Source organism: Marmota marmota, unplaced genomic scaffold, assembly GCF_001458135.2.
Source record: "Marmota marmota marmota unplaced genomic scaffold, marMar, whole genome shotgun sequence".
Lineage (NCBI taxonomy): Eukaryota > Metazoa > Chordata > Mammalia > Rodentia > Sciuridae > Marmota > Marmota marmota.
Window position 1 is genome coordinate 29,617,486 of NW_025999949.1, and position 24,695 is coordinate 29,642,180.

At 55.6% G+C, this 24,695-nt stretch overlaps 1 protein-coding gene across 2 annotated transcripts in view; it reads right to left on the bottom strand.

Moving 5' to 3' along the window:
* The window catches only part of Ndrg1 (N-myc downstream regulated 1), a 51,524-nt gene extending 26,913 nt beyond the window's left edge, over positions 1–24,611 (bottom strand). The window contains exons 1-3 of one of the 2 annotated variants that reach the window (XM_015486504.2): positions 24,453–24,611; positions 12,505–12,588; positions 9,173–9,208 (exon numbers count right to left, since the gene is read on the bottom strand). In XM_015486504.2, the coding sequence (XP_015341990.1) occupies positions 9,173–9,208; positions 12,505–12,567 (99 nt within the window). In that variant the 5' untranslated portion in view covers positions 12,568–12,588; positions 24,453–24,611. The remainder of the gene's footprint in view (positions 1–9,172; positions 9,209–12,504; positions 12,589–24,452) is intronic. The other variant, XM_015486505.2, reaches the window with a different exon arrangement.
* Positions 24,612–24,695: the final 84 nt, after the last annotated feature.

Consider the following 24,695-nt stretch of genomic DNA (forward strand, 5'->3'; position numbering starts at 1 on the left):
TATGGACTTTCTCTGAGAATCTCTTCCCTGAACTGTAAACGGAGGTCACTAAGGAGTCTGCCTGCTCCCCAGAGCTGTTCCCAGGACTCACACCACCACTGGGACCTAGACACTGTGTCCCAGTGTCACCCTCCTCGTCAGTCATCACAGACAGCTGTTCTAGAGATGACTACCGTGACAGGGCAAGGTCAAGTGGCTGGACCATCAGGGGCTGTGAAGACCAGCGGCCACACCTTCCATCATCCCCTCCTCTCAGCGGGCCCAGGCAGATGCTGGGCTCTAAGAGGATGACAGCTTACCCAGGCTGTAAGTCAGAGGGTGCATGGGGTCACCCTTCCCCTGCCAATCAAGCTTTGGGGCCACAGTGTGGCCAGAGTGGGTGGTGCCTATGGAAAGACAGGCCAGGAAAGCCGACGGTGGCTCGTCAGACCTGCATGGAGTCCAGGCCAATCACAGGGCTGCAGAGAGTGCGGGGAACTTACCCCACCACCATCTTTTATAAACTAGCACGCCCCTCCCCGTCCTCCTAGCTCTTCCTGTGTCCACAGTGAGGAGAGGTGGGAACTCCTGGGAGCAGGAAGGAAGCCCAGGGAGGAGCTGGGGAGCAGGGGAGGATCTCAACAGCATTGGCAGAGAGCCACCCACTCACGGGTGACCACTGCAGCCAGGTCTGGCCCCACACTGCCAGGGCAGCATTCAAAGACAGCCACTAAGGCTGCAGGTGGGTGTCAGGGCACATGCAAATATTCAAGGCAGGCTCCCATAGCCACAACTGGCCCCTCCAGGCTGTGCAGGCCCATGGGGACACCTGGAGCACAGGAAACCTCAGGAGGTCGGGCTGGACCAGAAGCTCCCCCTTCCATCCTCAGTGCTCTCTAACACTGTCCCCCTAATGGGCAGTGCAGGGCAGCAGGCTACTGACAGCAGAAGGGCATCGCCTGGGGTCGCCACATACAGCTGGGACCCACCCTGTAGACCTCCACTCCCTGAGGAGAAAAGAACCAGCAGCAAAATCTTTCTGGAACGAGGGAAAAGAGAAAGGGGACCAACGCCATGGGGTAGGAGGCCCAGGTCTGCGGCCGAGTGAAAGGCCATGAGGGTCAGTGCTCAAGACCCTCCGAGACAGACGCCGTCCCTCGATTTAAAGATTTGAAAGCGGACCCCAGGGAGGCCCAGCAAGTGGTCAGGCGCAGCTGGGTCTGGACACCCCTTTGACCACTGCACCTGGAGACAAGATGGTCAGAAGGCTCAGTTTTGGCCAATAAAATGTCAGCGGAACTGGCTGGGGCTTCATGGAGAGTTTTGTTCATTTGTCTTAAGGATTGAACTTTTTTCCTCTTGCCCCTCCACCTTCTTCCTACCTGGAGCACGGATAAGATGTTCGGGGACTTAGCAGCCATACTATAAAGGAAAGACAGGAGCTACACTCAGGGTGACACACTGGTCAGTGTGTCAGAGCCTGGACAGACTTCCATGACCCAGCTCTGAGTCCACCCAGGCACCTGGTGACCAAGGCACCCTTCCATTCCGGCAGGAGGGCATCCAGGGAACCCACAGAAGGGGGGAGAAGCGGCAGCCGTTGTTTATTTCTCAAAGCCTCATTTTACGTTGATCCAGATGAGAGCTTCTGCCATCTGTCACCCGGGTTTGCTGCACAACCCGGAGGCTTTGCCAGGAAGTGGGGCGGTGCGGGGGCGGGGGACAGGGAATGGGCGGGTTGAGGATTTCCAAGCTTCTGTCTCAATCTGCACACTTTCACTTAGGGGGCAAACAAGAAGGAACGCTGTGGACAGAACGGGGTCAGCAGAAGGTCCACTGTGTCCGCTTTCCCTGCGAGCTGATGGGTCTTGAGGGAAGGGGAAAGAACCAGCCCCCCACAGGGACCATACTTCCTGGACTCAGACCTGGGAGACCTGCCCACCAGCTGTGCTGCCCCCGCCCCTCTCCCCGTACCAGGCCCTGTGGGGAGCATCAGCTCATTTCCCAGAGAGCCCTGGTGAGCACACAAACGCGGTTCCCATGGAAACCAAATCAAATCAATCCATCTGAGTAATGCAAGATGCAGGTGGAAAGAACTGGAAAGAGCAAATCCAACAGAAAAGGCGACCGGGGCGCCACAGGGAGTCACTCAGCCTGTAGGGGAGAGTTGTGGGTAGTGCAGGCAGCTCTGCGGCTCCTTCCCAGAAACTCACTGTATGGACTCTGCTCAGGCCCGGGGCTGAGCGTTCCGCCATCTGTCTCCTCACGGTGTGACACAGGGCAGATCCCTTAAGTCCTCCGGGCACTTATATTCTGGGATGCAATAACTCCCTTACAAGGCTGCTGCAGGGGCCAGCTGAGAGGGCCTGGTGGAGCCCCAGCACTGTTTCTGGGGTGGAGTTCATGCCCAAGAGCCATCACCCTCCACTTCCATGACGGCTACATTTTCAGGAGTCTGCTGGACCTAAATTTAGGGCAATCACATGGCAAGTTCCCTGCACATCTCCAACCTGCACTCTCGTCTGCAAAGGAGGACAATACCTCCCACCCTGTCCAGGAAGCCTAGAGATGAGGTGATCCAGATGAGATCCTCCTCTGGAGCAAAAGGGCTAGAGCTGGACCATCTCAAAGGCACCTGTCAGTTCTGATGGTCTGGGTTCTGGAATTCTAGCCAAAGAAAATAAATCAGAGCCCCAAATACTCCAACCTTCCCCTCTTCAGACCTGTAAACACAACTGCCCAGACCCTGAGGCCAGAGCCTTCTCAGCAGACCAGATCAGACACATCCTTCCTGTACTGTGGCGCCTCAGGCCAGGGGCCTCCCAGGGTACAGGAGGGCTCCGGAATGGGATGCAGGGTCCAGAGAGCAGCTGGAAGAACCTCGCATGCACCACCGACCAATCTGCCCTGGGACAAGTCCCAGACCAACAGACCCCCTAAGGAGATGCTAGCCAAGGGGAGAGAAGGCCGCGGCCGTCTCCTCTGGCACCCATGCTGTCAAGCTGAGCAGCACACAATCAGCAGCTTCTCTCCGCTGAGCTCCGGCCTGCAGGGTGTGTGTTTTGACTCACGGGAGTCTGCCGTGATAGCTCAAATGCTGAAACCAGCTGTTTGTCAAGCAATGACCTGGACTGCTGTTAGAGATGAAAACAGTACATTCCTTAGTCTCCAACTCCAAGGACCTGGCTAGAGAGACAGGGTATCCATCGTGATAAAGAGATACATGCAGTTGGCCACTAAGGAGCAGCGATTGGAATCCTTGACACATTAAACGTAAGACCAATGATACTCCAGATGTCTAAAAAGAAACTACAGAGGGGAATGGGCATCAAGTCCTGCGGGCTGGCTGGCCCTCCCAGGTCTGGGACCGCAGTAAGGTCCCAGGGGACAGAGACCAGTCCTGGCTCAGACAGCTGGGATCAGCAGGGCCCCCTCGCTGCTGCTGGCCAGGGGGAAGCCTCGGTTTCTTCCCCTATAAACTGGGGACGACAGAACATGTCCCAGGAATCTACACAAGAGAGTGAGGAAAGCCCTGGGCACCAGTTGGCCAGTCAGAGGACACCGAAGGCCAGGGCAGATAGGTGCCCGTGGTTTTTCTGGGGTCCCTGAGTGAATGCTGAGGTCAGAACCAGCTGGCCAGTCCCTGGGCAGAAACACTTCCCAGACAACATGACCCTGCTCCATCACCCTCAGCTCCCAACCCTGTGGGCAGTATCGCATCGGGCCAGCAGGCATTGCTGGTGACACTGAATGGTCCCTAGTGAAGGAAACCCTACACTGACCTCGTACTCGAGAGTGGACACTCAGTGCTCATGATCACCACCTGAAAATCTGGGGTAGACCTTCATCAATATCACCAGTCAACTAGATCTGCGAGCCACGGCCAAATAAGATCAGTTTATCCCAATATCTTCTTATAATAATCTTCATTAAGTGTCACTCAAGCTTGGATTCAGCTCAAATATTGTGATTCATTGGTGAGATGGAGCCTATTAGCAGCTCAAAAGTTAACCCCTCTTTGTCCTTGGAAGGTTCAGAATTCAGGCCAGAGGGGCCCAGGCATAGGCTACTGCCCCAGCCTGCAATGATCTAAGCTCCTGTCGCATGACTGGGTCCATCTACCCTCAGGTCTCAGTTCAATGTCACCTCTCAAAAAGCTCTGCTGCCCACCCCCGCCCTGGCCTAAGACAGTGCCCGCCTGCTCTCTCCCACCTCCTGGCTGGGGGTCAGCAGTAGATTGTCTTCAAGCAGCCTCTGGGGCTGAAGCTGCCCTATTGATTCACTGAGCTCAGTGTGCTTGTCCCCGCGGAGGAGACTCAGAGCACGGGTCTCAAGCACGTGCTGGAGGTGAAACCCAGCCCTGCCCTCCCAGCTGGGTGGCTGGGGCTCTCCATCGGGGCCTGAGGAGCTCAGCACAGGGAATACCTGGACTAGGCCTCACACCCGTTCTGCACTCATGAACGTGGAGCTGTTCTAGAATTTCAGTTCCTGATAACATGGGTGCTGCCGGGTACATCTCCACTGTATCCTCAGCACCTGAGACCAGTCACAAAGTGGGCGTTGCTGAAGAGAAGGAAGGATGCCAACAGGAAGATGCCCCGCCCTCGGAGGAGCTCAGGATGAACCAAGAGGCCAGCCCAGGCCTGGGGCAGGAGGCCTGCAAATCCCTTCCTGACCCGTCAGCCCCTTCAGAAGGCTCCTCCTGGGCCCCCACATCCCCAGTGTCCTGAAGGTATAGTTTCTTTGCCCCCCACACCTTGAGCCACCTTCAGGTCAGCCTGCTCTGCTCTGCCAGCTTCCCCAGACTGCAGGGAGAAACAGATCAAGTGCTTCCCAAGCTACTGAGAGCGGCACAGCAAGAAGGCCTTCCCAGCACCAGGAAGACCATGCCTCCTAGGCCAGACTGGGCCCAGGGCTTCCCTCACTCTCGTGGAGTCTTCCTGTCACCTGTATTGCAGGGTTTTAAAAAGCTGCAGTAACCATATTCCAGCAATCCTAATTCTAATTACAAAGGACTGAAAGCAGAGTCTAGAATAGGTATTTGCACACCTGGGTCCACACCCAGAGCCAAAGGTGGAAGCCACCCACTCGTCTAGAAATGGACGACTAGATAAGCAATGAGTGAGGACACAGGGCCTCATAAAGGAAGGACATTCTGACACTTTACCACAGGGGTGACCTCGAGGACATGGGGCTGAGTGAAACAAGCCAGTCTCCAAAGATGAGCACTGCACGGTGCCATCTACAGGACCTGCTTCGAAGTGGCTGCCAGGGGCTGGGGCAGGGAACAGGTGTCCTTGATTGATGGGTGCAGAGTCTCAGCTCCACATGGCGAAAAGCCCTCGAGATGAATAGTGGTGATGGCCTTCCCCGTGAGATACTGCAGGCCACTGCACTGTATGCTTAAGAATGATGAAGAGGACACATTTTGTGTGTAATTTGCCACAATAAAACAACCGGGGAAACCCACAGTAGTGGGTAGGGAGGAGTGTTGTGTTCCCAATGGCACTCATGTGGAAGTCACACCACCGTCCCTCAGAGTGCCACTTCAGCAAGGCTAGAGTGGCTTCCCACTTCCCAGATTGGGAAACTGAGGCTGGAGGGAAGTGAAGCAACATGCCTGGGTCCCCGGGGCTTTCAGTCCACTTCTCCTAGCTCTGGGTCACCGCCTGGACCCTCAGGAGGACAGACAACCACAGCACCAGGAAGACACACCTAGCTACAAGGCACACTCTGTGACAGAGGACATAGGTTAGGGTGGCTCCTATCAGACAGAGGCTGGGGGGGGGGCCCAGCCTGGCCCTGGATGATCAGATGGCCCCTGGGGCTACCCATCTAAGCTCTGCACAGTCCACAGACCTTGTGGATCACCTAGGGCTTCGGGGATGGCTGCTGCAATTTCTACAGCTCTAACTGCCCTGGGTCATGGATGCAAAAAAGGAAAAGAGATTAGAAGCAGGATCAGATGTCACAACTCCCAGCGGCCCTAGAGCAGCCCTGGGTCAATGACTTCCCCCTTGCCTGCTCCTCAGTTTCTCCCACTGGACTCTGACTATCTGGATGAGATAAAGCTAGAATCCCTCAGGCTGATCCCGTCCCCTTCCAATCCCCCTGAGCACCTGCACATGTCCCACGTCCTGAGAGACATCGATGGGCAGGATGGAGCTCTGGATGGCGGGGGAAGCCAGGCCTCAGCACAGGAAGGCACAGGGGCACATGAGCTCGTTTCCCAGCAGGACCTGGAGGTGGTTTCCAGTCCTAGCACACTGGCCTCGATTTCCCCCTGAACAAAGACGAGATGGCACCTCTCGTGCCACTGTTGAGGCAGAGACACCGGCTGGGAGCCCTGGGTACAGTGCCGGGCACAGGAAGCAGTCACTAACCTCATGGGCATCTGTGCGGGCTGCCAGGGGCGTCTGGGGCTGGGAGAGGGAGGCCCCAGGTCTGGCACAACCTGCCCCAGTCACTGGTGAGTGGCCTAGGTGGCTCATTTCCCTACACTGACTCTTCTGTCTTAAGTACAAGTGGAACTGGAGGCCGCCATGAGACCCTGCCCTCCTTGACCAAGATCTGAGTCTCATATCCCACATAGAGCCATAAAATGACATTCCAGGTCATGGCTGGGAGCTGGAGCTCATGGCCCGGGCTCAGAGAGTAAAGCAGCCAGAGCCAGTGGAAGGTGAAGGGAAGGGAGGAGGAATGCTGTCCCGTCTGGACCTACTGCACTCTCAGCCCCCTCCCCAGATCCTTCTTAGACCCCAGGAGCCCCCTCCCTGAGCCTGCTCCCGCCCCTGCATGGGGTGGGCTGGGCCTTCCATTTGTCTCTGCTCGAAGTTCGGATGGCCTGCAAACTCAGCTGAGATCTCCGCTGTGTGTACAGGGCGGGTGGGTTCCCATTTCACCTTGGAGAGGGTGCCCTGGCCTGTGAGCTGTGGGTGTGCCCCTGAATTCCAGTGGGGTCTGAGTTAGCACCGGAGGAAGGACCAACAGCCAGGGAAGAGGGAGAGCTCCACACTCCAGCCCTCCAGGTCACGGCCTGGGTAACCTGGAGGCTCCCCAGCTGTGAGAGATGACCCCAGAACCTCCCGGTTACCCAGAGTCTTGCAAAGATTAAATGAGTGCATTTCATTAAAGAAATCAAATGCAACACGTTGTAACAGCCCTGGGCACATAGTAGGTGCTCAGAAGCACTGGCTATCATGGCGTTGTGATGATGACGATGATAACTCCACAGGTGGAGGATAACTAGGTGCAGAAAAGTCCAGAAGCTTGCTGCAGGGTGGAGCTGAAGGGGTCAGCTGCACCAGGCTGACTGAGAGGAGGGACCTTGGCCAGGCTCTCAGTGTGAGCGGCTCATTTCCTCGTTCCCAGCGTGCAGAGAAACCAGCCCTGGCCTGAATTCACCAGCTGCAGAGCCCGGGACAGGCTGGGACAGCCATGGCACAGTGAGGGCTGGCTCCATGAGGCAGGGGGAGGAGGGGTTCTGGGCAGCCTCCTCCCAGGCGCCCCTGACAGTGAGGTGGGGCCCAGGCTGAAGCACTCACAGCATCTAGTGGCGGCCCACCATGTCACTCCTCGAGGGACACAAGTGCCTGAGTCCTGAACAGCAGGAGATTGGGCCCTGACTTAGGCCCCCACTCTTTTACGGGGACTGCAAAAGCACGTTTTTATGGGAAAAGCCCACGGGGTGCTGGGCCAGCTATGGACCGCAGGCTGGGCTGCCCGACCCCACTGACTTCAACTTCCTCTGCTCTAACAATGGACACAGGCGTCCCACTTTACTGGGCGCCAGGGATCAGTGGGGTGTCCCTTGCTGTGCTAAGGGGCCCCACATCTTCTAGAGGTCCAGGGTCTGGAGCAGAGTAGGGCTTGGCACATGTGTTCTGGATGTTGGGGCTGCACAGCCATGAGGGTGTCCTTAGAAAAGAAATGACCACACAGAGGGCAAGGTGTCCGATCCGTGCCAGCGGCTCGAGAGCCTGAGGTCAGGGTGGTCAGTCCAGGCTGACCCTCAAAGGCCTTGCACTGTGAGCAGCTCTTCAGGGCCCGAGTGACCTGCGCTAACCACTGCCCCCAGCACCCGCCCTGCATTTCCACTCCTTCCAGAGATAATGCGGGTTCCCTGGCTGCGGGTGGATGGGGAGGGCGAGCCGTCACTGAGACAGGAGGCTCAGAGCCGGAAGCCCTGTGAGAGGAGGTGGCGGTCGAGATGGGCACAACACAGCCGGCTCTAGTCTGGGGTCAGCACCCCAGGGAAGGCCAGGTTGATGGCCCTTAGTGAGGCAGGACAGAAGGAGTGAGAAATGGGTAGGAAGGAGGCAGAGAGAAAGGACAGACACAGATTTTCACCCAGAAGTCTACGCACTTCTCCAGACCTGTCACCTCTCCAGACCTGTCACCTCTCCAGACCTGTCACCTCTTAAGCCCGTCTTCCTCCAGGCCTCTTACTCCCAAATCCCTGGAAAAGCGATAAACTCACCTGTGCACTGTTAATTAACCCCCAATCAATCAATTAAGCAAAGAGAAACTCGGTATCTTGAGGAACCTGTAGTTTCAGGAACTCTCCACACTATCTACTGATCAGATAATGAAGACCACGGCGGCCGCAGGGCCCGGGACTCCCCAGACACCAGAACCCACCTGGGATCACTCCTTACCTTCCCAAGCCACCCAAGTGTCCCTTGAAAGAAGATCAGGGAACCCCAAACCGCACCTCTCACTCTCAAGACGGCCACCTCCTCCCTGGAGTGTAGGCCTGCTTTGCTAAATGCACCCCTGTCCATGCCTCCAACTGGCCCAGGCTGCAATTCTTTCCTGTCACGTACGTCAAGACCCCCGCTTGTCCTGAGGCAAGTCCCCCCTTCTCTCTGGGAACTTCTCGGACTCTTCTCCAGAGACACCTCTTCTCTTGTGACACCAGAGTCAAGGTCAAGCCTCCTGGTCACAGGGTCCCTCATCTCCCTGGTTTGCCCATGGCTGTGTGCCTGACCTGGTCCTGGGGGAACTGACTGGCTCCTGTTTCTGGGAGCAGCACTCAAGCCAGCTTCTGCCCTGCAGAAGCAGTGGGGTGTGGCTGACACGCCTCCCCCTCTTCCCTGGCCCCCAGTGTTTGAACAGAGATCCACTTCAGACCAGCGGAAAGAGAAGAGAGGACAGGGGGCAGGGGACAGGGAGGAGCCCACCCTGTACTTGCCTGAACGTCAAACTCCTGCAGGAGGCCAGTGATGGTCTGTGGAGACAAGACACATGAGAGGTGGTCAGTTTCCTAGGGTCCCTTGTGACAGAAATGATGTTGGAACACACATGTCCTGCATCTGTTATCCACCCTCCGTCCTCTGTAAGGCCCCCTCGTTCTTACAAAGAGAGATATTCCTTTTCATCTCAAAGAATAGCAGACCAACAGAAAAGCAGAAGCACTGGTTGGGTTCCTTTTTTGACGACAGCCTTGGTGAAAAAAGATCTGAAGGTCTAAGCTGACCACAGGATTCAGAGGTTACGGAACGGAAAGTGGTGATTAACTGGTCCCCTTATCTCCATGCACGGGCTTCACTTATAAAACTCAAACCTGCCTCATTGCCCCCCTTAAATTTTTTCCACGGCTGCCACTGTCTGGCCTCTGGATTAAAGTGCAGTCCTTCATGAATGGAAAGGAGATTGAAAACCTCGAAGCATTTCCCTTGATCTGAAAATTGTAAATTTCAGCCTAAATTCCATCTTTCACCAGAGCTTTCAGAGGCTAGAAAGGTCCAGGAAGACAGGGAAAGGCTCCCTGTGGCCGGTGGAGCCGTGAAAGTGCGGCGTGGAGGAGGAACGGGTTCTCGCTGGGCTGGGTTTCCTAGAAATGTGGCCAGATGCTTTTCTCCAGACCCAGAGAGGGAATCCAGATGTTCTCCCAAAACCCAAGCCCCAGCCCAACCCACCGCCGGCCTCCAGGAAAGGAGGGCTCAGCGGAGCCAAGACACAGGAGGCCAGGGAAGCAGAATGGGCCCCGTTTGGACAACTGCGTCGTAACAGATGGCCAGTTGCTGGGGGTTCAAGAAGTTTCCTGTCTCCTGGGCTATGGATAGGAACATGCCAGAGAAGCTAAACCCGGGTGGAAGCACAGGATTCCTCATGCCCTGTGTGTGTGTGTGTGTGCGCGCGTGTGTGTATGTGTGTCTTTTTACCCCTCTGACTTTCAAAACGTCAACAGGAGCACAGTGATAGCCCAGAGTGAGGAGAGACATCAGGAAGAACTTCCCACCAGCAAATCAAACTTAAAATATTTTGATGAGTCCGTGTAGGGAACTGGAAGGAATCCCTTTCCATTTGCACCCTGAAGGACAAGGTAAATGCCCACTTGAGATGGAGGAGCACATGACCTAGAGTCCACAAGCTCTTTGATGGCTACTTCAAGAACAAGATGTTCTGAGGATACCGACAGGCGGCCTGAACGGATGTTCTAAAGTGTGCACACCCTCAGGACCAGCAGAGCCACTCCTGAGAGTTCTTCCTCCAGCGGTGCCTGCACCCTTTGGAAGTGGTGTGCGCACCAGGTACAGCAAGGGCACCCATGTCCGCTTCACTGTCTGTAATGGCAAAGGGTTGAAAAGACGGACATGTCCATACAGCAGGCACGGGCCAGAGGAACCCAGAGGAATCCTGTGCAGGGCAAAGAGAAGCACAGGTTCTCTGTGGACTGGCATTGAGAGGGTCCCTACAACATGCCCTTGAGTGACTCTAGCAGGGTGCAGCACACCATTCCCATGTGGTTCATACGGGACGTGCTGAAGTGTATTTGTACTGCGAGGAGGGTTTTGTCTGACTGACTGTCAAAGACTGTCCTGGACCTAGAGTGAAGATTTAGAAATGGCTGAGAGCATGCGCAGTGTCCAGTGGGAGCGGGCACAGTGCAGACCGCCATCTGTTTTATAAATAAAGCTTTATTGGGACACAGCAAGCCCCTCATTTGCATACACACTCCCCATGGCTGCTGTCCGGCTATAACAGCAAAGGTATCCAAAGGGGTTGGTTCCAGGAACCCGATGGAGACCCAGATCTGCAGATGCTCAAGTCCCTGATATAAAATCATATATTTGCATATAACCTAGGAGCATCCTCTTGTATACGTAAATCATCTCTGAATGACTGGTAAAGCCTATTATAATGTAAATGCAATGTAAATGGTTGTTAGGCTCCAATTCTTTAGGGAATAATAAAAAGTCTGGGCATGTTCCAACTTTGTCTTTAAAATATTTCTTAAAAATATTTTTGATGGGTGGCTGGCTAAATCTTCAGATGGAAGCCCCGGATACTGAGTCCTGGCTGAAGTGGCGACAGAGCCACAGTGGTGGACACCGGCTGGCCCTCTACAGAGGGTCCGCAGAGCCTGGGAGCAGAACAGTCGGCAGGGGCTCCGCAGCCTCCCCAGGCCTGGCTCCTATTTCTACTTGTATCCACATCTGAACGGGCTCTGGCAACGCCCTCCCCAGACCAGTTCCTTCATCTGCAAAATGGGGATGAGGACAGTTGCCTCACGGGTTGGTGATGAGAAGCTCTTGAAGTGAGGAGGCGAAAGCCAGCAGCCACGTATCCAGCCCTGTCACCAAGGGCAGCGGCCTGGGTTTGATTCCATGGCCCACATTTGTAACTACATATTTTGCGAGGAGGACAAATCAACCTCCTCAGACCCTGCCTCCTCTGCTATAGAGGACACCACGGACCAGCCGCTGTCAAACAGGACGCGCCCAGAGGCAGGCGCAGCATGGCCTACGCATGTTAATGGTCATCTGTGAAAGCATTTGGTTGGCCTTAGAGTAACCGTATTCTTAAGCCTAAGTTGCCACACTTTAAAAAGAGGCTTCATAATGAGCAGTTGTGAGTGTCTGAGAATCGGGATGTGAACAGGCTTTCAAACTTTCTACGGAAAGGTTGCTCCATCTCAGAACAATCAGCCCAGGACAGACCAGGCAGCTGGCCTGGGGCAGGAGATTCTGCCTCTATCCCAGGGGTTTGGCTAAAACGCCAGTAACAGCAAGCCCAAGGGCTGACAACACGGGCTTTCCAACTCAGGCCTTGCAATTTTGTGGACACAAAGTTGCAAGATGCCATTGCAGGACTGAAACCCAGGTCGTGTGGCCCTAGAGTGTGTGGCTCTAACCCCTCAGCTGTGGACGGAATAGGCAGAACCCAGGGCAATGGGACTCCATGTTGCATGATCTAGAACCACAGGTCAGACGGGGGTGGCTGGGGAAGGCAAATGAAGGGCAGAGGGCGGGTAAGGGGCCCATGGTGCTATAGCACTTAGTGGTCAAATTGAACTTGAACCTGGGCCTCTACCCCAGTGAGTATGTGTACACACTTGGGGTACACATGTGGTCACACGGGCACGTTACCCCTGCACGTGTGCCTGGGTGCCATGCCCACGAGTGTGCATGCTGTGTGCCCATGTGTGCGCCAGGGAGTGTGTCCACATGCATGTGTGTGTGTCCCTATGTGTGCACACATGTGCATATGACAGGGACAGCCGGGAGCATCTCAACTCACCTCTCCTTTCTCCACCAAAGGCTTCACCTCGGCCAGATCCACGTCCTGTAGTTCTCGAGACATGTCCGAGTTGTCACCTGCCTGCTGGGGGGGGGGGACAGACAGGTCAGCACTTCCTGCTGAGAGACGTTTCCTGAAGGAAGCATGTCCAAGGTGAAAGGCCAGCTGGGCCCTGCCCAGCAGCTCTCCCCACATTTCCTGGGAGAGGAACCTGGCCTCAGACACAGCCACTTTCCAATAAAGTGATTTCCTGGACTAAAATCACTTCCCCACACAGAGCCCAGGCCCACCCACTTCCGGTGGCATTTTAGATGGAGCCCCACATTATTCCAAAGCCCCAGACTGACAACCAAAGGAAAGAAACGTCATGGGGCACAGTCATGTGCAGGGGAAACAGGCTTCACAGACGTGCACACGCGGGCGCGCGCACACACACGCACACACACACACGCACCCCTCTGGGCCACCTGATGCAGGAGGAGGGAGGAGGCAAGGAGCAGGGAAAACCCAGCCAAGGGTCTGGCAGGCCCTGAGCATGCAGTAGGATTTGGGAAGAATGAGGTCCTTCGAGGCCAGAAGCACTTTGGGGGCTGAGGCAGAACAAGGTGTGTGTGTGGCTCTAACTCGGGCAGGTCCCAAAGGGCCAGGAAGGAGGGCTGCAAAAGGACACCCAGGGCACAGTTCCAGTCCAGCCTGCGATGCTGACTGATGGGCCCCTGGGAGGGTGGGACTTGGGCAGGCAGTGACATTCCCGAAGCACACTGCCTGCGGCTTCATCTGGGAGTTGGACAGACAGACATTCACTCTGTGGTCAACAGTCAAGTTGGAAAAGGCAAGTCACTGCCAATACCTGGGTGCAGGACCATGGGTCCTGGGGAAAGCCTGAGTGCACAGGCACTAGGGAAGGAGAAGCCAGCCACAGGAGGGGGCTGGCCCGCCTGGCTCTCGGACCCTGCACCTCATGGGAACAGCCTGACCTCACTGCTGCATTTCCGAGTGGGAGCCTGGCCCCCGCTGCCCAGGCCTCTGATGCCATGTGGGCAGAGAGTGTCAGTCTCTGAAATCCCAGCCCCGGGCTCCTCTGCAGAGCCAGCTCCTGGGCCCACAGGGACATGGGAAAATCAGAGGCCAGCAGCAAGAGCAGGGCCACTCGGCTTCAGGCCCAGGCCAGCACATGGCATTCCGTGGGCTGCTCCTGCTCACCTCTGGGTGCTCTGGTCTGCAGCCACAGCATGATTGTTCCCCAGGGGATAACCACCCCCCAGGAATGCCTTTCTGCGGCCTTTGGAGTATGCTCCAGAACATTCTGAAAACAAAGTCGGTTTTATATCTGTGAGCATTCCTGGCAGCTGCCCACTCGGAGGCAGGAGGCCTGAAAAGCCAGGGTCTGTGAGCCTTGCTAACTCAGCATGTTCAGGGTCCCGAGACCCTGGCCCGTGGGATGCCTCGCCTACACAGCCCAGAGAGCCTTCCAGAAGTTCAGGGTCCTGCCAACACCAACTCCCATGATAAAAGGGAAAAGACTGCAGGAGTCACAGGGGCTTCTGAACCTCCCTGTTCAGCAGAGGACCTAAGGGGAGGCCAGGCTCTCCACTATGCCACTGGGGGGGGCCTGGGGCTGCCTTCAGCTGCACCTGTGAGCTCTGCTGAGAGGGGGCTCACCTGCCCTGTTCCCTTCTCCACCTCTAGCTCCTGGCACATCCGTGTGCCCGGCCCACCAGGACTCGCTCCTGTAGCATACAGGATACATTCATTTAAATCCCATTTTTCTTCTATTTTTTGCACGCTAGAGATGGAGCCCGGGGCACTCTACCATTGAACCACATCCCTAGCCCTTTGCGTTTTTTTCATTTTGAGACAGGGTCTTGCCAAGTTACCAAGGCTGATCTCAAGCTTGCAGTCCTCCTGCCTCAGTCTCCTGAGTCACTGGGATTACAGGCATGTACCACCACGTCCAGCTTAAATCTTCTTTTAAATTGCCACTAACCCACGAGAGCAAAAGGCCTTGAAAACTCTTCTACATCTGTAAGGACTCAGCACATGCTGTGGTTCAGCCCAGTTTGGTCAGATTTCTGTGGCTTCTAGAAATTTCCATCATATTTGAATATGACATCAGCCTCCACAGCTTCCTCCTCCTCCTTCAGAATGGAAAGGAGAGCAACTTCAGCCTCTGCTTCCCAAACACACATGGGGAAAAACCCTTTTACCTCTTTTGACCTGGCTTCCCATAGCACAGGAGGCAGTGGCTGGCTCTTAAATACCAAGTCCTTGTGAATCTGCTCTTTGGAGCTGGAAGGGCCTCATCTGGCAGAGACCCCCAGTGTGTATCTCAGTTAGGACTGACTTGGTCCCAGGGCACCTCCAGCAATGTCTGGGGCACTTTTTGATTGTCATGACTGGGGGTTGCTACTGGTTCCTAGTGGGTAGAGGTCAGGGATGCAGCTGCCCAACCTACCATGCCCACAGCAGTCTCATGACAGAGTTATTTGACCCAAAATGTCAACAGTCCCTGACTGACACCCTGGCCGAACCAAGGACTCTGACATCCACAGTGGGACTGGATAAAGCAGAAGAAAGGTTGTTCGTGTATCTCAGGGACAGATACTGTGGCCTGTGTGCTCATAAACATAACTACCTTGGGGGTGGGGTAGAACATCTGCCAGGTTTGCCCCTCTAGGTCACTGCCCCCAGGAACAGGCCTGTGTACACCTGGGGCTCCAGCAGATGACCTCTGCCCCTTGAACTCTCCAGCTGCTGGGGTCCAGCATATGGTCAGCCTGCAACAGGCCAAAAGAGAGCAGCTGTCCCATCTCATTCCCTGGGCTATGGCCAGTCCCACCAGCCCCTCCCCCATCTCTGATGCCCCAACCAAAGGACTTGCTAAACTTTATTTTCAGATATTTTTGTCCAAAGGAAATGTTATAACGAAGATCGAAAACAGATTTTAAAAAAAGAGGTGCTTTGGATGCAGATGGGGACAGGGCATGGAACCTCCCCGGCAGCTGCCCTTCTCCCCTCCTAGGACCTGCCCACCCACCCTGCCCTGCACCTCCAGAGCTGCCCTTGCAGAGCCCCTGAGCCCCAGGAACCCAGGCCTCAAGGCTGTAGCCTATCAGAGGTTTCCTCCTGTGTTGGGTTCTCCAGCACCTAACATGGGGCTGAGACAAAAGCACACTTTGTTGATGGGGACCTACTGGGTGACAGGTCTGAGGATTCCGCCTTGAACAAACAACCAGTTCCTGTCCCCACAGACCCAGTTCCTATGCCCCTGGAAGCCTCCCTTGGGTTCACTTAGCAGGTCTACGCACTGACCGAACGTCCCTCAGCGGCTACGCTCTCCTGGACTGGGCAGATGCTGTCCTCACTATTGTGTCCTAGGACTCAGCACTACCGACACTTGGGGCCTCAGAGTTCTTCCTGATGGATGCTGCCCTGAGCATTCTCTGATATGTAGCCACCATCCCTGGCCCCACCAAACCCACCCCCAAGTCCTGACAGCTGAAGGTGCCCGTGATATGGCCAAACATCTCCAGGCACAAAGCAGACCTGGCTGGGAGGGGCTAACCTTGGCAGTGCCTGGCATGAAACAGGTATCCAGAGAAGGTCTGTCCGACACAGTTCTTATTTAATGTAGTTCCTTCCCCCGCCCCACATGCCCCACCACATCATTGCTGTCCCTTCACAGAGGAGGAGGCTGATCCATGGGTCTGATGAGTGTCCTGGTCACACAGGGTCATCTGCAGGACTGGCCACGATGGGGCTAGCCAATGCATACTCTTGATTCTTCCCCATACTCTGCTTATCCCTTGGGATCGGTCACCAACCAAGAGCAGAGACCACTGAAGAACTCAGTTCCAGCACAAAACTCTACTTTGTGGTGCTTGATCTCCTTCCACCAGGAGGAAGATGCACTGGGTTGGGACTCTGGCTGGTGCTTCTAGGCCCACTTCCCCACAGGGACCACACTCAGTGGTCACATCCTACAGCTGATAGAGGCCACTTGGCCCAGCAAGTAACAGTGGACAGGAGGTAGGTGCTGGACTCCACCCCCTGCACCTCCACAGCTCCCTGTAGAGTCCTAGCTGTTGGGATCAGAAAGGGGCCACAGTGAAGTGACCAGCAGAGGCCCCACACAGCACCATGGATGGACACTGACTCCCTGCTCCCTGCTCCACCTGCACAATGACATGAAGCTGCCACCCGCCTCTCCAAAGCTCTCCAAGGAGCAGACATGAGCCCTGGAGGCAGGGAATGAGGTCAGGACAGTCTCCTTCTGCTAAAACCCCACTTCAAAAACAGGGCTCAGGCCACCACAGTATCCCACAGACTGGCTGGCATCACCCTCTTCCGTCTCCACCTGCCCACTCAGAGGAATTCAGAAAACCCACATCAGAGCAGTGGTAGGCTGCTCCAAACTAACGGAAAGGCTGATGGGTCAGACTTGAGCATTGCCCTTCATCAGCATGTGACCCTGACCAAGGATCTGGGACTCTCTGACTCTGTTTGCTCATCTGAAATTGGACTTCATAACTCCTGCTCCCAGGAAGCAGCAGGGGTTTAGATAATGATGCACTGAAGCTGGCAAACTGCTGCTCAGTTAATCAATGTACTTGTCTTCCCTGGTTGCCTGAGAGCGCCGCCTGGGTACGTGTGGAGACAACCCGTGTTTTACACCGTTAGCCCCTACAGTGGCCCAGCAAGAGGGGATCACAGGGAAGATGTTTAGCAAATAGCACAGGAGTCTCCAGCCTTCATTGAACTACCACCATGTCTCTTCCTCACCAGCAACGGCCATCAACAAATGACCAAGCCCCAGAGGGCTGTGCAAATACCTCTCCATTGCACCAGACCCCAGAGACCATCAGAGATTCACAGGAACTCATGGGTTCCAAACCAAGCCAAGACCAGGATCTGCCTAAAGACAAGCATGTGACCCCAAGACCTGGGAAGGCAGCGGCAGAGATGTCTTGGGGAATCTGAGACCACTCGAGAATAGTTAACCAGTTCCTATGGGACGGAAGGAGCACACAGACTGTGATTCTCAGAAAGCCTCAGTCAATACGAGGCATGGGGGTGCATGCTTGAAAGCCCAGTGACTCAGGAGGCTGATGCAGGAGGATCGCAACTTCAAAGCTAGCCTTGGTAAGTTAGCAAGACTCTATCTCAAAATAGAAAACAAAAAAAGCTGGGGATGTCACTCAGCAAAGGTAGATTGTCCCTGGGTTCAATCCCTAGTCATGAAAAAATAGGTTTTTAAAAAAATAACAAAAGGAGAAGGTCTTAAGTGGCAGGAGCACTGGCTTTGGAGTGCTTTGCACGGGAATCCTGCCATCTTACCACCTCATAACTCCGAACAAGGTCCTCTCTGGGCTTCAGGTTCCCCATCAGTCAGGAATGCACAAGGCACATTCCGTGGAAATTGTCTGGTGCACAATGAGTTGGACCCATGGGAACCACAGGAACGTGCTACACCAAGGCCAAAGGGCCACACGCCCAGGACCCTCACAGGGCTCAGCTCAGCTGTGGCCAGGTTAACACTTCAGTTTCTCAGGCTCCTGCCTGTTAAGCCTGAGGTTTCCGCCTGGCTCTGTCATGCCTCCAACTCAAGCTATTTCTTGGAAACTCTCTGACCTCTTGAGCAACTGCTTTTGGGCCCCTGGAATCCCTATGGGGTGGGACTGAGGGGCATTCAGCAGTGACAGCCAAAGGAGCCCCCTCTGTAGCACTAACTGAGCTCTCAAGTCTGCATTTGCTGCAAGCATCACAGCAGCCCAGAGCAGGGCACCAGCATGCTCACCGCCTACCACGCTGGCACTGAGTAGGACACACGCTGGGCCGGCAAGCTTCACGCTGGCACAGGTAGGAGCTACCTTGAAGGGAAACGCTGGCAATGACACCACGGTGCCCTGAACACACAGCAGACCTCCCTCCATCTGTGGCAGCGCAGCGTCCCAGGGCTGACTACACTTGGCCACAAGACGGTCAATGCATGTGGGTGGGTGGGACAGTCATTTGTCTCCTTCCAGCCTGCGCAGTCACAGTCGCGGCTGAGCCACTGGGACCAGCCTCCACTTGGGGCAAAACCCATCTTAGCCTTCTCTATGCTCCCTTCACAATGCCCAGAACCGCCTCTGCTTTCAGTTCTCTCCCAGGTGCCCTCCTGACTTGGCAACCGCAGTGCTCTGAAATGTTCCCTCTGCACGGTTTCACTTGTTCGCCTCAGAGTCCCTGGGAAGGTGGGTAGTACCATGCCCAGTCTACAGACAGCAGCCCGAGGCTCAAACAGGAAGGACACAGGACTTCCCTGGGTCACAATGCAGACCCCTCCCCTCCAAGGGAAATGTCAAACTCACTGGTTTGCCATGGGAGCAGGTCTGGGGCTTAAAGGAAGCGACCCACAGCCTTCCAGTGTTCTGCAATGAAGCCCAGAGGACCAACCTGGAGGGGACACTGGCAGCTTTTGCACTGATTGTCATCATCAGCCACCTGCCTGGATTTTGCCCCCTCAATAACATGCCTGGTTTCAAAGCCACGTGAAAACCAGCCAGAGCTCTTTCTAGTACACTGGGCTCTTTATAGGACAGATCTTTAAAGGGCATGAAGGGAGGATCAATACCGCTCTTGCCTGACACAGAGACTTCCCCATACAGAAACCCCCAGAAAATTCCAGAGAACAGTTCCATTTCTGCATGACTCCAAGGAGGACCGCCCTGGGACGTGCCAGGATCACCAGCCTCACTGTGGAAACATTATTTGGCCGATTCTTTGCCAAAGAGATTCTGAAGCCAAGCTTCAAGGCAGGTCACCGGCTCTCTTGCTGTTTTTCGGACCTTTGGAAACAGGAGGCCCTGGGGAGGGTGAGGAGGTCGGCAGCCTTAACGCTCAGTGTTTTTCTTGTGTAATCAGCCAAGCAAACAGTATGGGTGGACTTGCTGGACCCTCAAGAAAGTTCCCCAACTAGAGAAAGGAAGAATTGAGATTGGGTTTTCAAAGTCTGAGAGAGAAATCAGGGGAAAAAAAAAAAAAAGGTATAGGGTCATGGGCAGGAGACCTCCAGACTAGGAATTCCTAGGGCCTCTGTGCTCTGCATGGAGCCTGAAACCTGGCAGGTATCACTGAATTGTTCAGTATTGAAAGACGAGACCAGAAATCACTGCAAGGAAGACAAACCCCAGCCCCACTCACTGTCAGATCACCAGCATGGCCTGCATTCCCTGGGTACCAGCTAGAGCTAAAACCAAATTTTTGCCTGTTCAACTGGAGCCCAGAACCCAGAGGTCAGGAGAGCAGCTGAAACACAATAGCAGGAAGAGGGAGGGTCTGGAATCCACAGAGGCCCACCCCCTTCTCTGCAGTACACGGACCTTCCTGGAGGTTCTCAGTGGAGTCTTGGCAGAGCCATTGGTTTGGCAGAGAGAAGACAACTGTCCAAGGGGCCAAGCCCAGTAACTGGAAGTCCGAAGGAGGACACTGGTCTCGTTAAAGGATTGTTCTGTGAATCTGCGGGACAGGCGGGAGTTGCACTGGATGGTCTGAGATAATTTGTTGAAATCACACAAACAGAGCCAGTGTTAGCCCAGGAGGCGGAAATGGATCCCTCATACAGGGCCCTTTGTCCCCAGGATCAGATGCTGGCCTTGCCCACAAGATCCTTCCCCTAAATGGTCTCGCTGCTCCCACCCTCGGGAACGGCCCACCGGTCTTCCTGACACACAGTGGCCCAAGTTATTCCCCTCATACTTGGAGTTTTCCTTTTGAATGGCATTAATGGAACACCCACCAGGGGCCAGGGTCTCCTGTGTTGGAGGAATGGAAAAGCAGAGAAACAACCTAATCCACCGGGAAAACTCAGGTCACCCAACACAGGACCTTCCTTCTGAAGAAAGGAGGAGGGAAGACCAAGGGGCCAGGGTTCACTAGTCAGAGATGCTTAGAGTCACCTGTTCACAAGAGTCCCACTTATATCCATATTTGGAACAGGGTGCTCAGAACCTTTGAAAGCCAAGGCAGGCGGAGGCGGGGAGGGAGCTGGGAGGAAGAGGACCTGCACCCCACCTCTCTTGGAAGCTCCAGAGGGATTAAAATGCACTCTTGTTTAAAGGGTTCCCCAGGCTGAGGTGGGGGAAGGATCAAAGATGGACTCCTGACAGGGCATTCACGTCCCATTAAAAGAGACTGTTTGTGGGCTCGATTTTGTAATCAGTTCCTATTCTTTTGTGGCAAGACTGACTCTCGGTCATTCTCCTCATTCGTGGCCTACCCTGGAGACCTCAGCTCCATACCAACACCCAACAGCAGCCCTCCACCTTCCCGTTGGGGCCTCAGTGTCCACCTGCTGTTTGTGCACTCTCCAGGGAACAAACCCGGCCACACACAGTAGGCCAGGCTCCTTAGCAGAGACTGCTCACAGCTCGGCTCCACTCCACGGTGAAGACAGGTTGGCAGGCATGCTTTGGACCAGACGTAAGCAGGAACCAGGAAACAAGTCCATCCTTGAAGGATGAGCTCAGGGGCCTTAAAGATGGCCTTAAAGGGCAACACAGGATTTGAAATGGCTAGGCCTAGCTCACTGCCTTGATCTGAACCCACTCATTTGACAGGGCAGTCTCCTGTCCAAGCCCCAGTTTTCTAACCTGAGAAGAAGAACATGTCCACGAGGTACGTCCAGCATCGAACATCCACTAACGGCCAGACCCAGAGGCCACAAGATGGCCTGTGTGGCCACTCCCTCCTTCCTCCTCTCCCCAGCATTCTGGGACAGTCTTCACGCCCTGCCTTCAGGGTACCTGGCCATGAGTTCAGTCCAAGTCTGGCTCTAGCATGTGCAGGTGCTTTGAGTCATGGGTAGGTTTAGAACAAGGGGCCCCAGACACTGCCCAGGACATGGTTCCAGAAGGCTGACACCCCTACTCAGTGTTCCCCACCTGCTGGGCACTTTTCTGTTTACACGGATCAGCTCAGTCAAGATTCTCATATCCTGTTAAGGCTGTCATTCTCATCTTACAGACCAGGAAGCTGAGGCACAGGGCTGATTACCTCTCTGTACTTTCACTCTGGCCTGCTTTCTCCAGGCACCCCAACATGTTTCCATGCCAAAGCACGAAGACTCTGACACCGACTGTCTGGGTTCAAAGTCTGGGTCTCCCACTCTTAGCCACATGGCTATAGTCAAGGCCTCTGACTCTCCTGGCTCAGTTTCCTCATCCACTTGCTGGAGATAATACAGCCCCGTCTTACAAGGATTGCAGGTGTTAAGGGGACGCCGCAGCTGCTCTGGAGAGAGAAGTCCCAACCCTGCTCAGCCTTCCTTCCTGCTGTGTCTGGCCCTGCTCCCTGCCAGGACCTTAGAGACTGTCACATGCTGGTTTTCCTGCTGAGCCACAGGCTCTTTGAGTCATGCCTTGGATGGATGCTCTGGAGTTGGGTTCCAAGGAAGAAATACAGCTTTAGGCCATCAGGAAAACATAATGCCATCTTTCTGGCCCCTGTGAAGCCAGCTCGGGCCAGTAGGTTTCAGCCACCAGCTCTGCCATTTATCCTGGAAAGGGCAGCCCAACCAGTGAAGCCAACCAACAGGGGCTGCAGCCTTGTGCCGTTCCCACTCAACTGATTTGGCTAATCTCTAAACAGCTGATTTATGCTTTTTTAATTATCCCCCTGCATTCTGCCTTCCCTGTCTCAAAGTGCGCTGTCTACACACTTAGTGGAGTGCTAATTTCATATTACCTCTCTACAGGAGACAGGCAAAGAGCTAGTTCAGCCCTAACCAGAAGATCCTGAAATGGGCCTAGAGGGGGAGTTCTGGTTCTCACTTAGCTTTGGCACAAGCGTCCCTGTTTCTGGGTCTCACTTCCCATCGGCAAAGTGCAGAGAGGTCCATTACAAATCAATGGCTTGCAACTGCAGATTTGCTTGTCACTCTGAGAGAACTCTATCAGGAGAGGAGGCTCCAATCCATGATCCATAGCCAAACATAACACCTCCACCTATACCTTCCTCCTTGGGACCCCACCTACTGGACCAGAGGGGAAGGGGACAGTCCACTCCCTGTTTATGGTTGGACTCTTCCTAGGTGCCAGATCCTGGGACAGCTGCCAGGCTCCAGGGTGAGGCAAAGTCCTCCTCCCCACCCTGGTTCTACTCACCCTCCTGGAGAGACAAGGTCCCACAAAGCTAAGAAGGTACAGGACAGGGGACAGCCCAGTGTCAATGCTTACACCTGAACATCCTCCCTTTGGAGTTTTTCATCACCAACTGGAACTACTCCCTCCCTGGCACCTTCCTTGACCCCCACCTGGTGCCATCCTGGCCAATCAGGCTCTGTGCCTTTCGTGCCAGTGCCCCTGCTGCTGGTGGTTGGCTAGCCCCTAAAGGCAGGCGGGATTTCCCCCTCTGTACCTTGCTTCTTCCAATTCACATTTGTGAAACGCAGTGGAGACTCCAGAATGTCTAGACAGGAGGGGGCCAGGCTGGAAGGTTTGCCTTGAAGCTGCATTTTCATACCAAGAACAGGGCTTGGACTTAGATATCACGTTCCCTGGGTGGCGTGGAGGAAGGCGGAGCTGGCTGACTGGCACGTAAGGATGTCTAAAGCCCTTGTGTAGCCACTAGCTCAACTCTCAGTCTTCCATCTTCCCCGGGAGCTTAAAGGAACCAAACATACTGAAGTGCTCCGGGACACGGTGGGGAAAGGCTGTTCTGGGGACGAGATAACCCGGCCCTCCCTCCCCTACTCGCTGCTTCTAACACGCATCTCCCACGTTCAACCCAGAGAGGGGGCGCTGGGGACACGCTGGGACAGCTGACAGCTTGGGTCAACAGACGCGGGAGGAGGGGAGATGGCAGTGGTGAGGAAGCGGTCCCCTAAATCCCAGCTTCAGCTCCTAATCTGACAGAGGCGGTCACAGCGTGTTTTCCCTGGAGCCCTCGCGTTCCACACCCCTGCCCGAACCTCCTCCCGAGGCTGAATCAGAGACCGCGGCGATCTCCCGGGAACAGCCGAGCAATTCCAGCTGTTCTTCCCCCTGGACCACAGGAGTGGCCGGCCAGAGAGACACCGGAGGGAAGGAAAGCGGGGGCGGGTGGGCGGAGGCGACAATGACGCCACTCCTAGCTGCAGTCAGCTCAAGGGCCGCCAGATACAGGCGCGACCCTTCGCGCCCAAGCTCTCTCTCCTGCACCGCCACAGCGCCTACCCCGGGCCGCCTCGGGGACTCACCCTGCCAGGCGGCGCTCGCTGACACTCGATCTCGCGCGTGCGGCACGCGCCGTAACACACCCCGACCCCCCCACCCCCGACCCGCGCGCGCGCGCACACACACACACACACACACACGCCCTCTCTCACACGCACCACCCAACTCAGGATCTGGATCGGCACCGCCCCTCATATCTACTCCGTTCCTGGCCCAGTCTGGAAACCAGACACACCCACTCCCCCTTTTCCAGCCTCTTTGCCAGCGCTGCTCACCCCTACCCACCCGCATCTACACCCGCGGCGCAACAGCTCCCTCCCCGGTCATCCTGACGCCCCCAGCCAACACACGCACACCTAGCACCTCCTGCGCTGTCTTCCAGCACGCACGCGGGCCAACCGGGCCAGCGGTGCCTCTGGGAGGACCCCAGGAAGCGCGATTCAGGTGTTTCTGCGCTGGCTCCGCGCACGTTCGCCGACTCCCCAGGACCCCGTTTCTCCAGTTAGAAGAAAAGCGGACGGCGATCAGTCTCCCCCGCCCTTTTCTCTAGTCGAAACCCCTACTCCAGCGGTGCTGGCGCCCCAGAGTTCCTTCCCTCGCCCGCGCCTTTGGGTCACCATGCTCTGGCAGCTCCATAGCGCTCGCTCCAGAAGCCTGCGGTCCACAAAGGGCGGGCCAAGCGCCCCAACAGCACTCCCAAGAAACCCCTTTCTGCTGTCCCTGTGCCGGGGAGGAAGAGGGTGCCAGGCTTACCTAAATCAGAGGGAGAGAGGAAAGGAGCCGGTGGCTAGGGTGGTGGCGCAGCGTCCAGCGACAACACTGGGGAGAAGTAAGGATCGGCGCGCTCTCCGGTGCGACGGCGGGGAGCCGGGCGAGGTTTGTTTATGTCCGGGCGGAGGGCGACTTTATAGGCGCCGCGGCGCCGCCTCTAAGCCTCGCCCCTCCCCTGCCTCCGCGCCCCGCACGCAGCGGGGACACACCCCTTTCCCGCTCCCT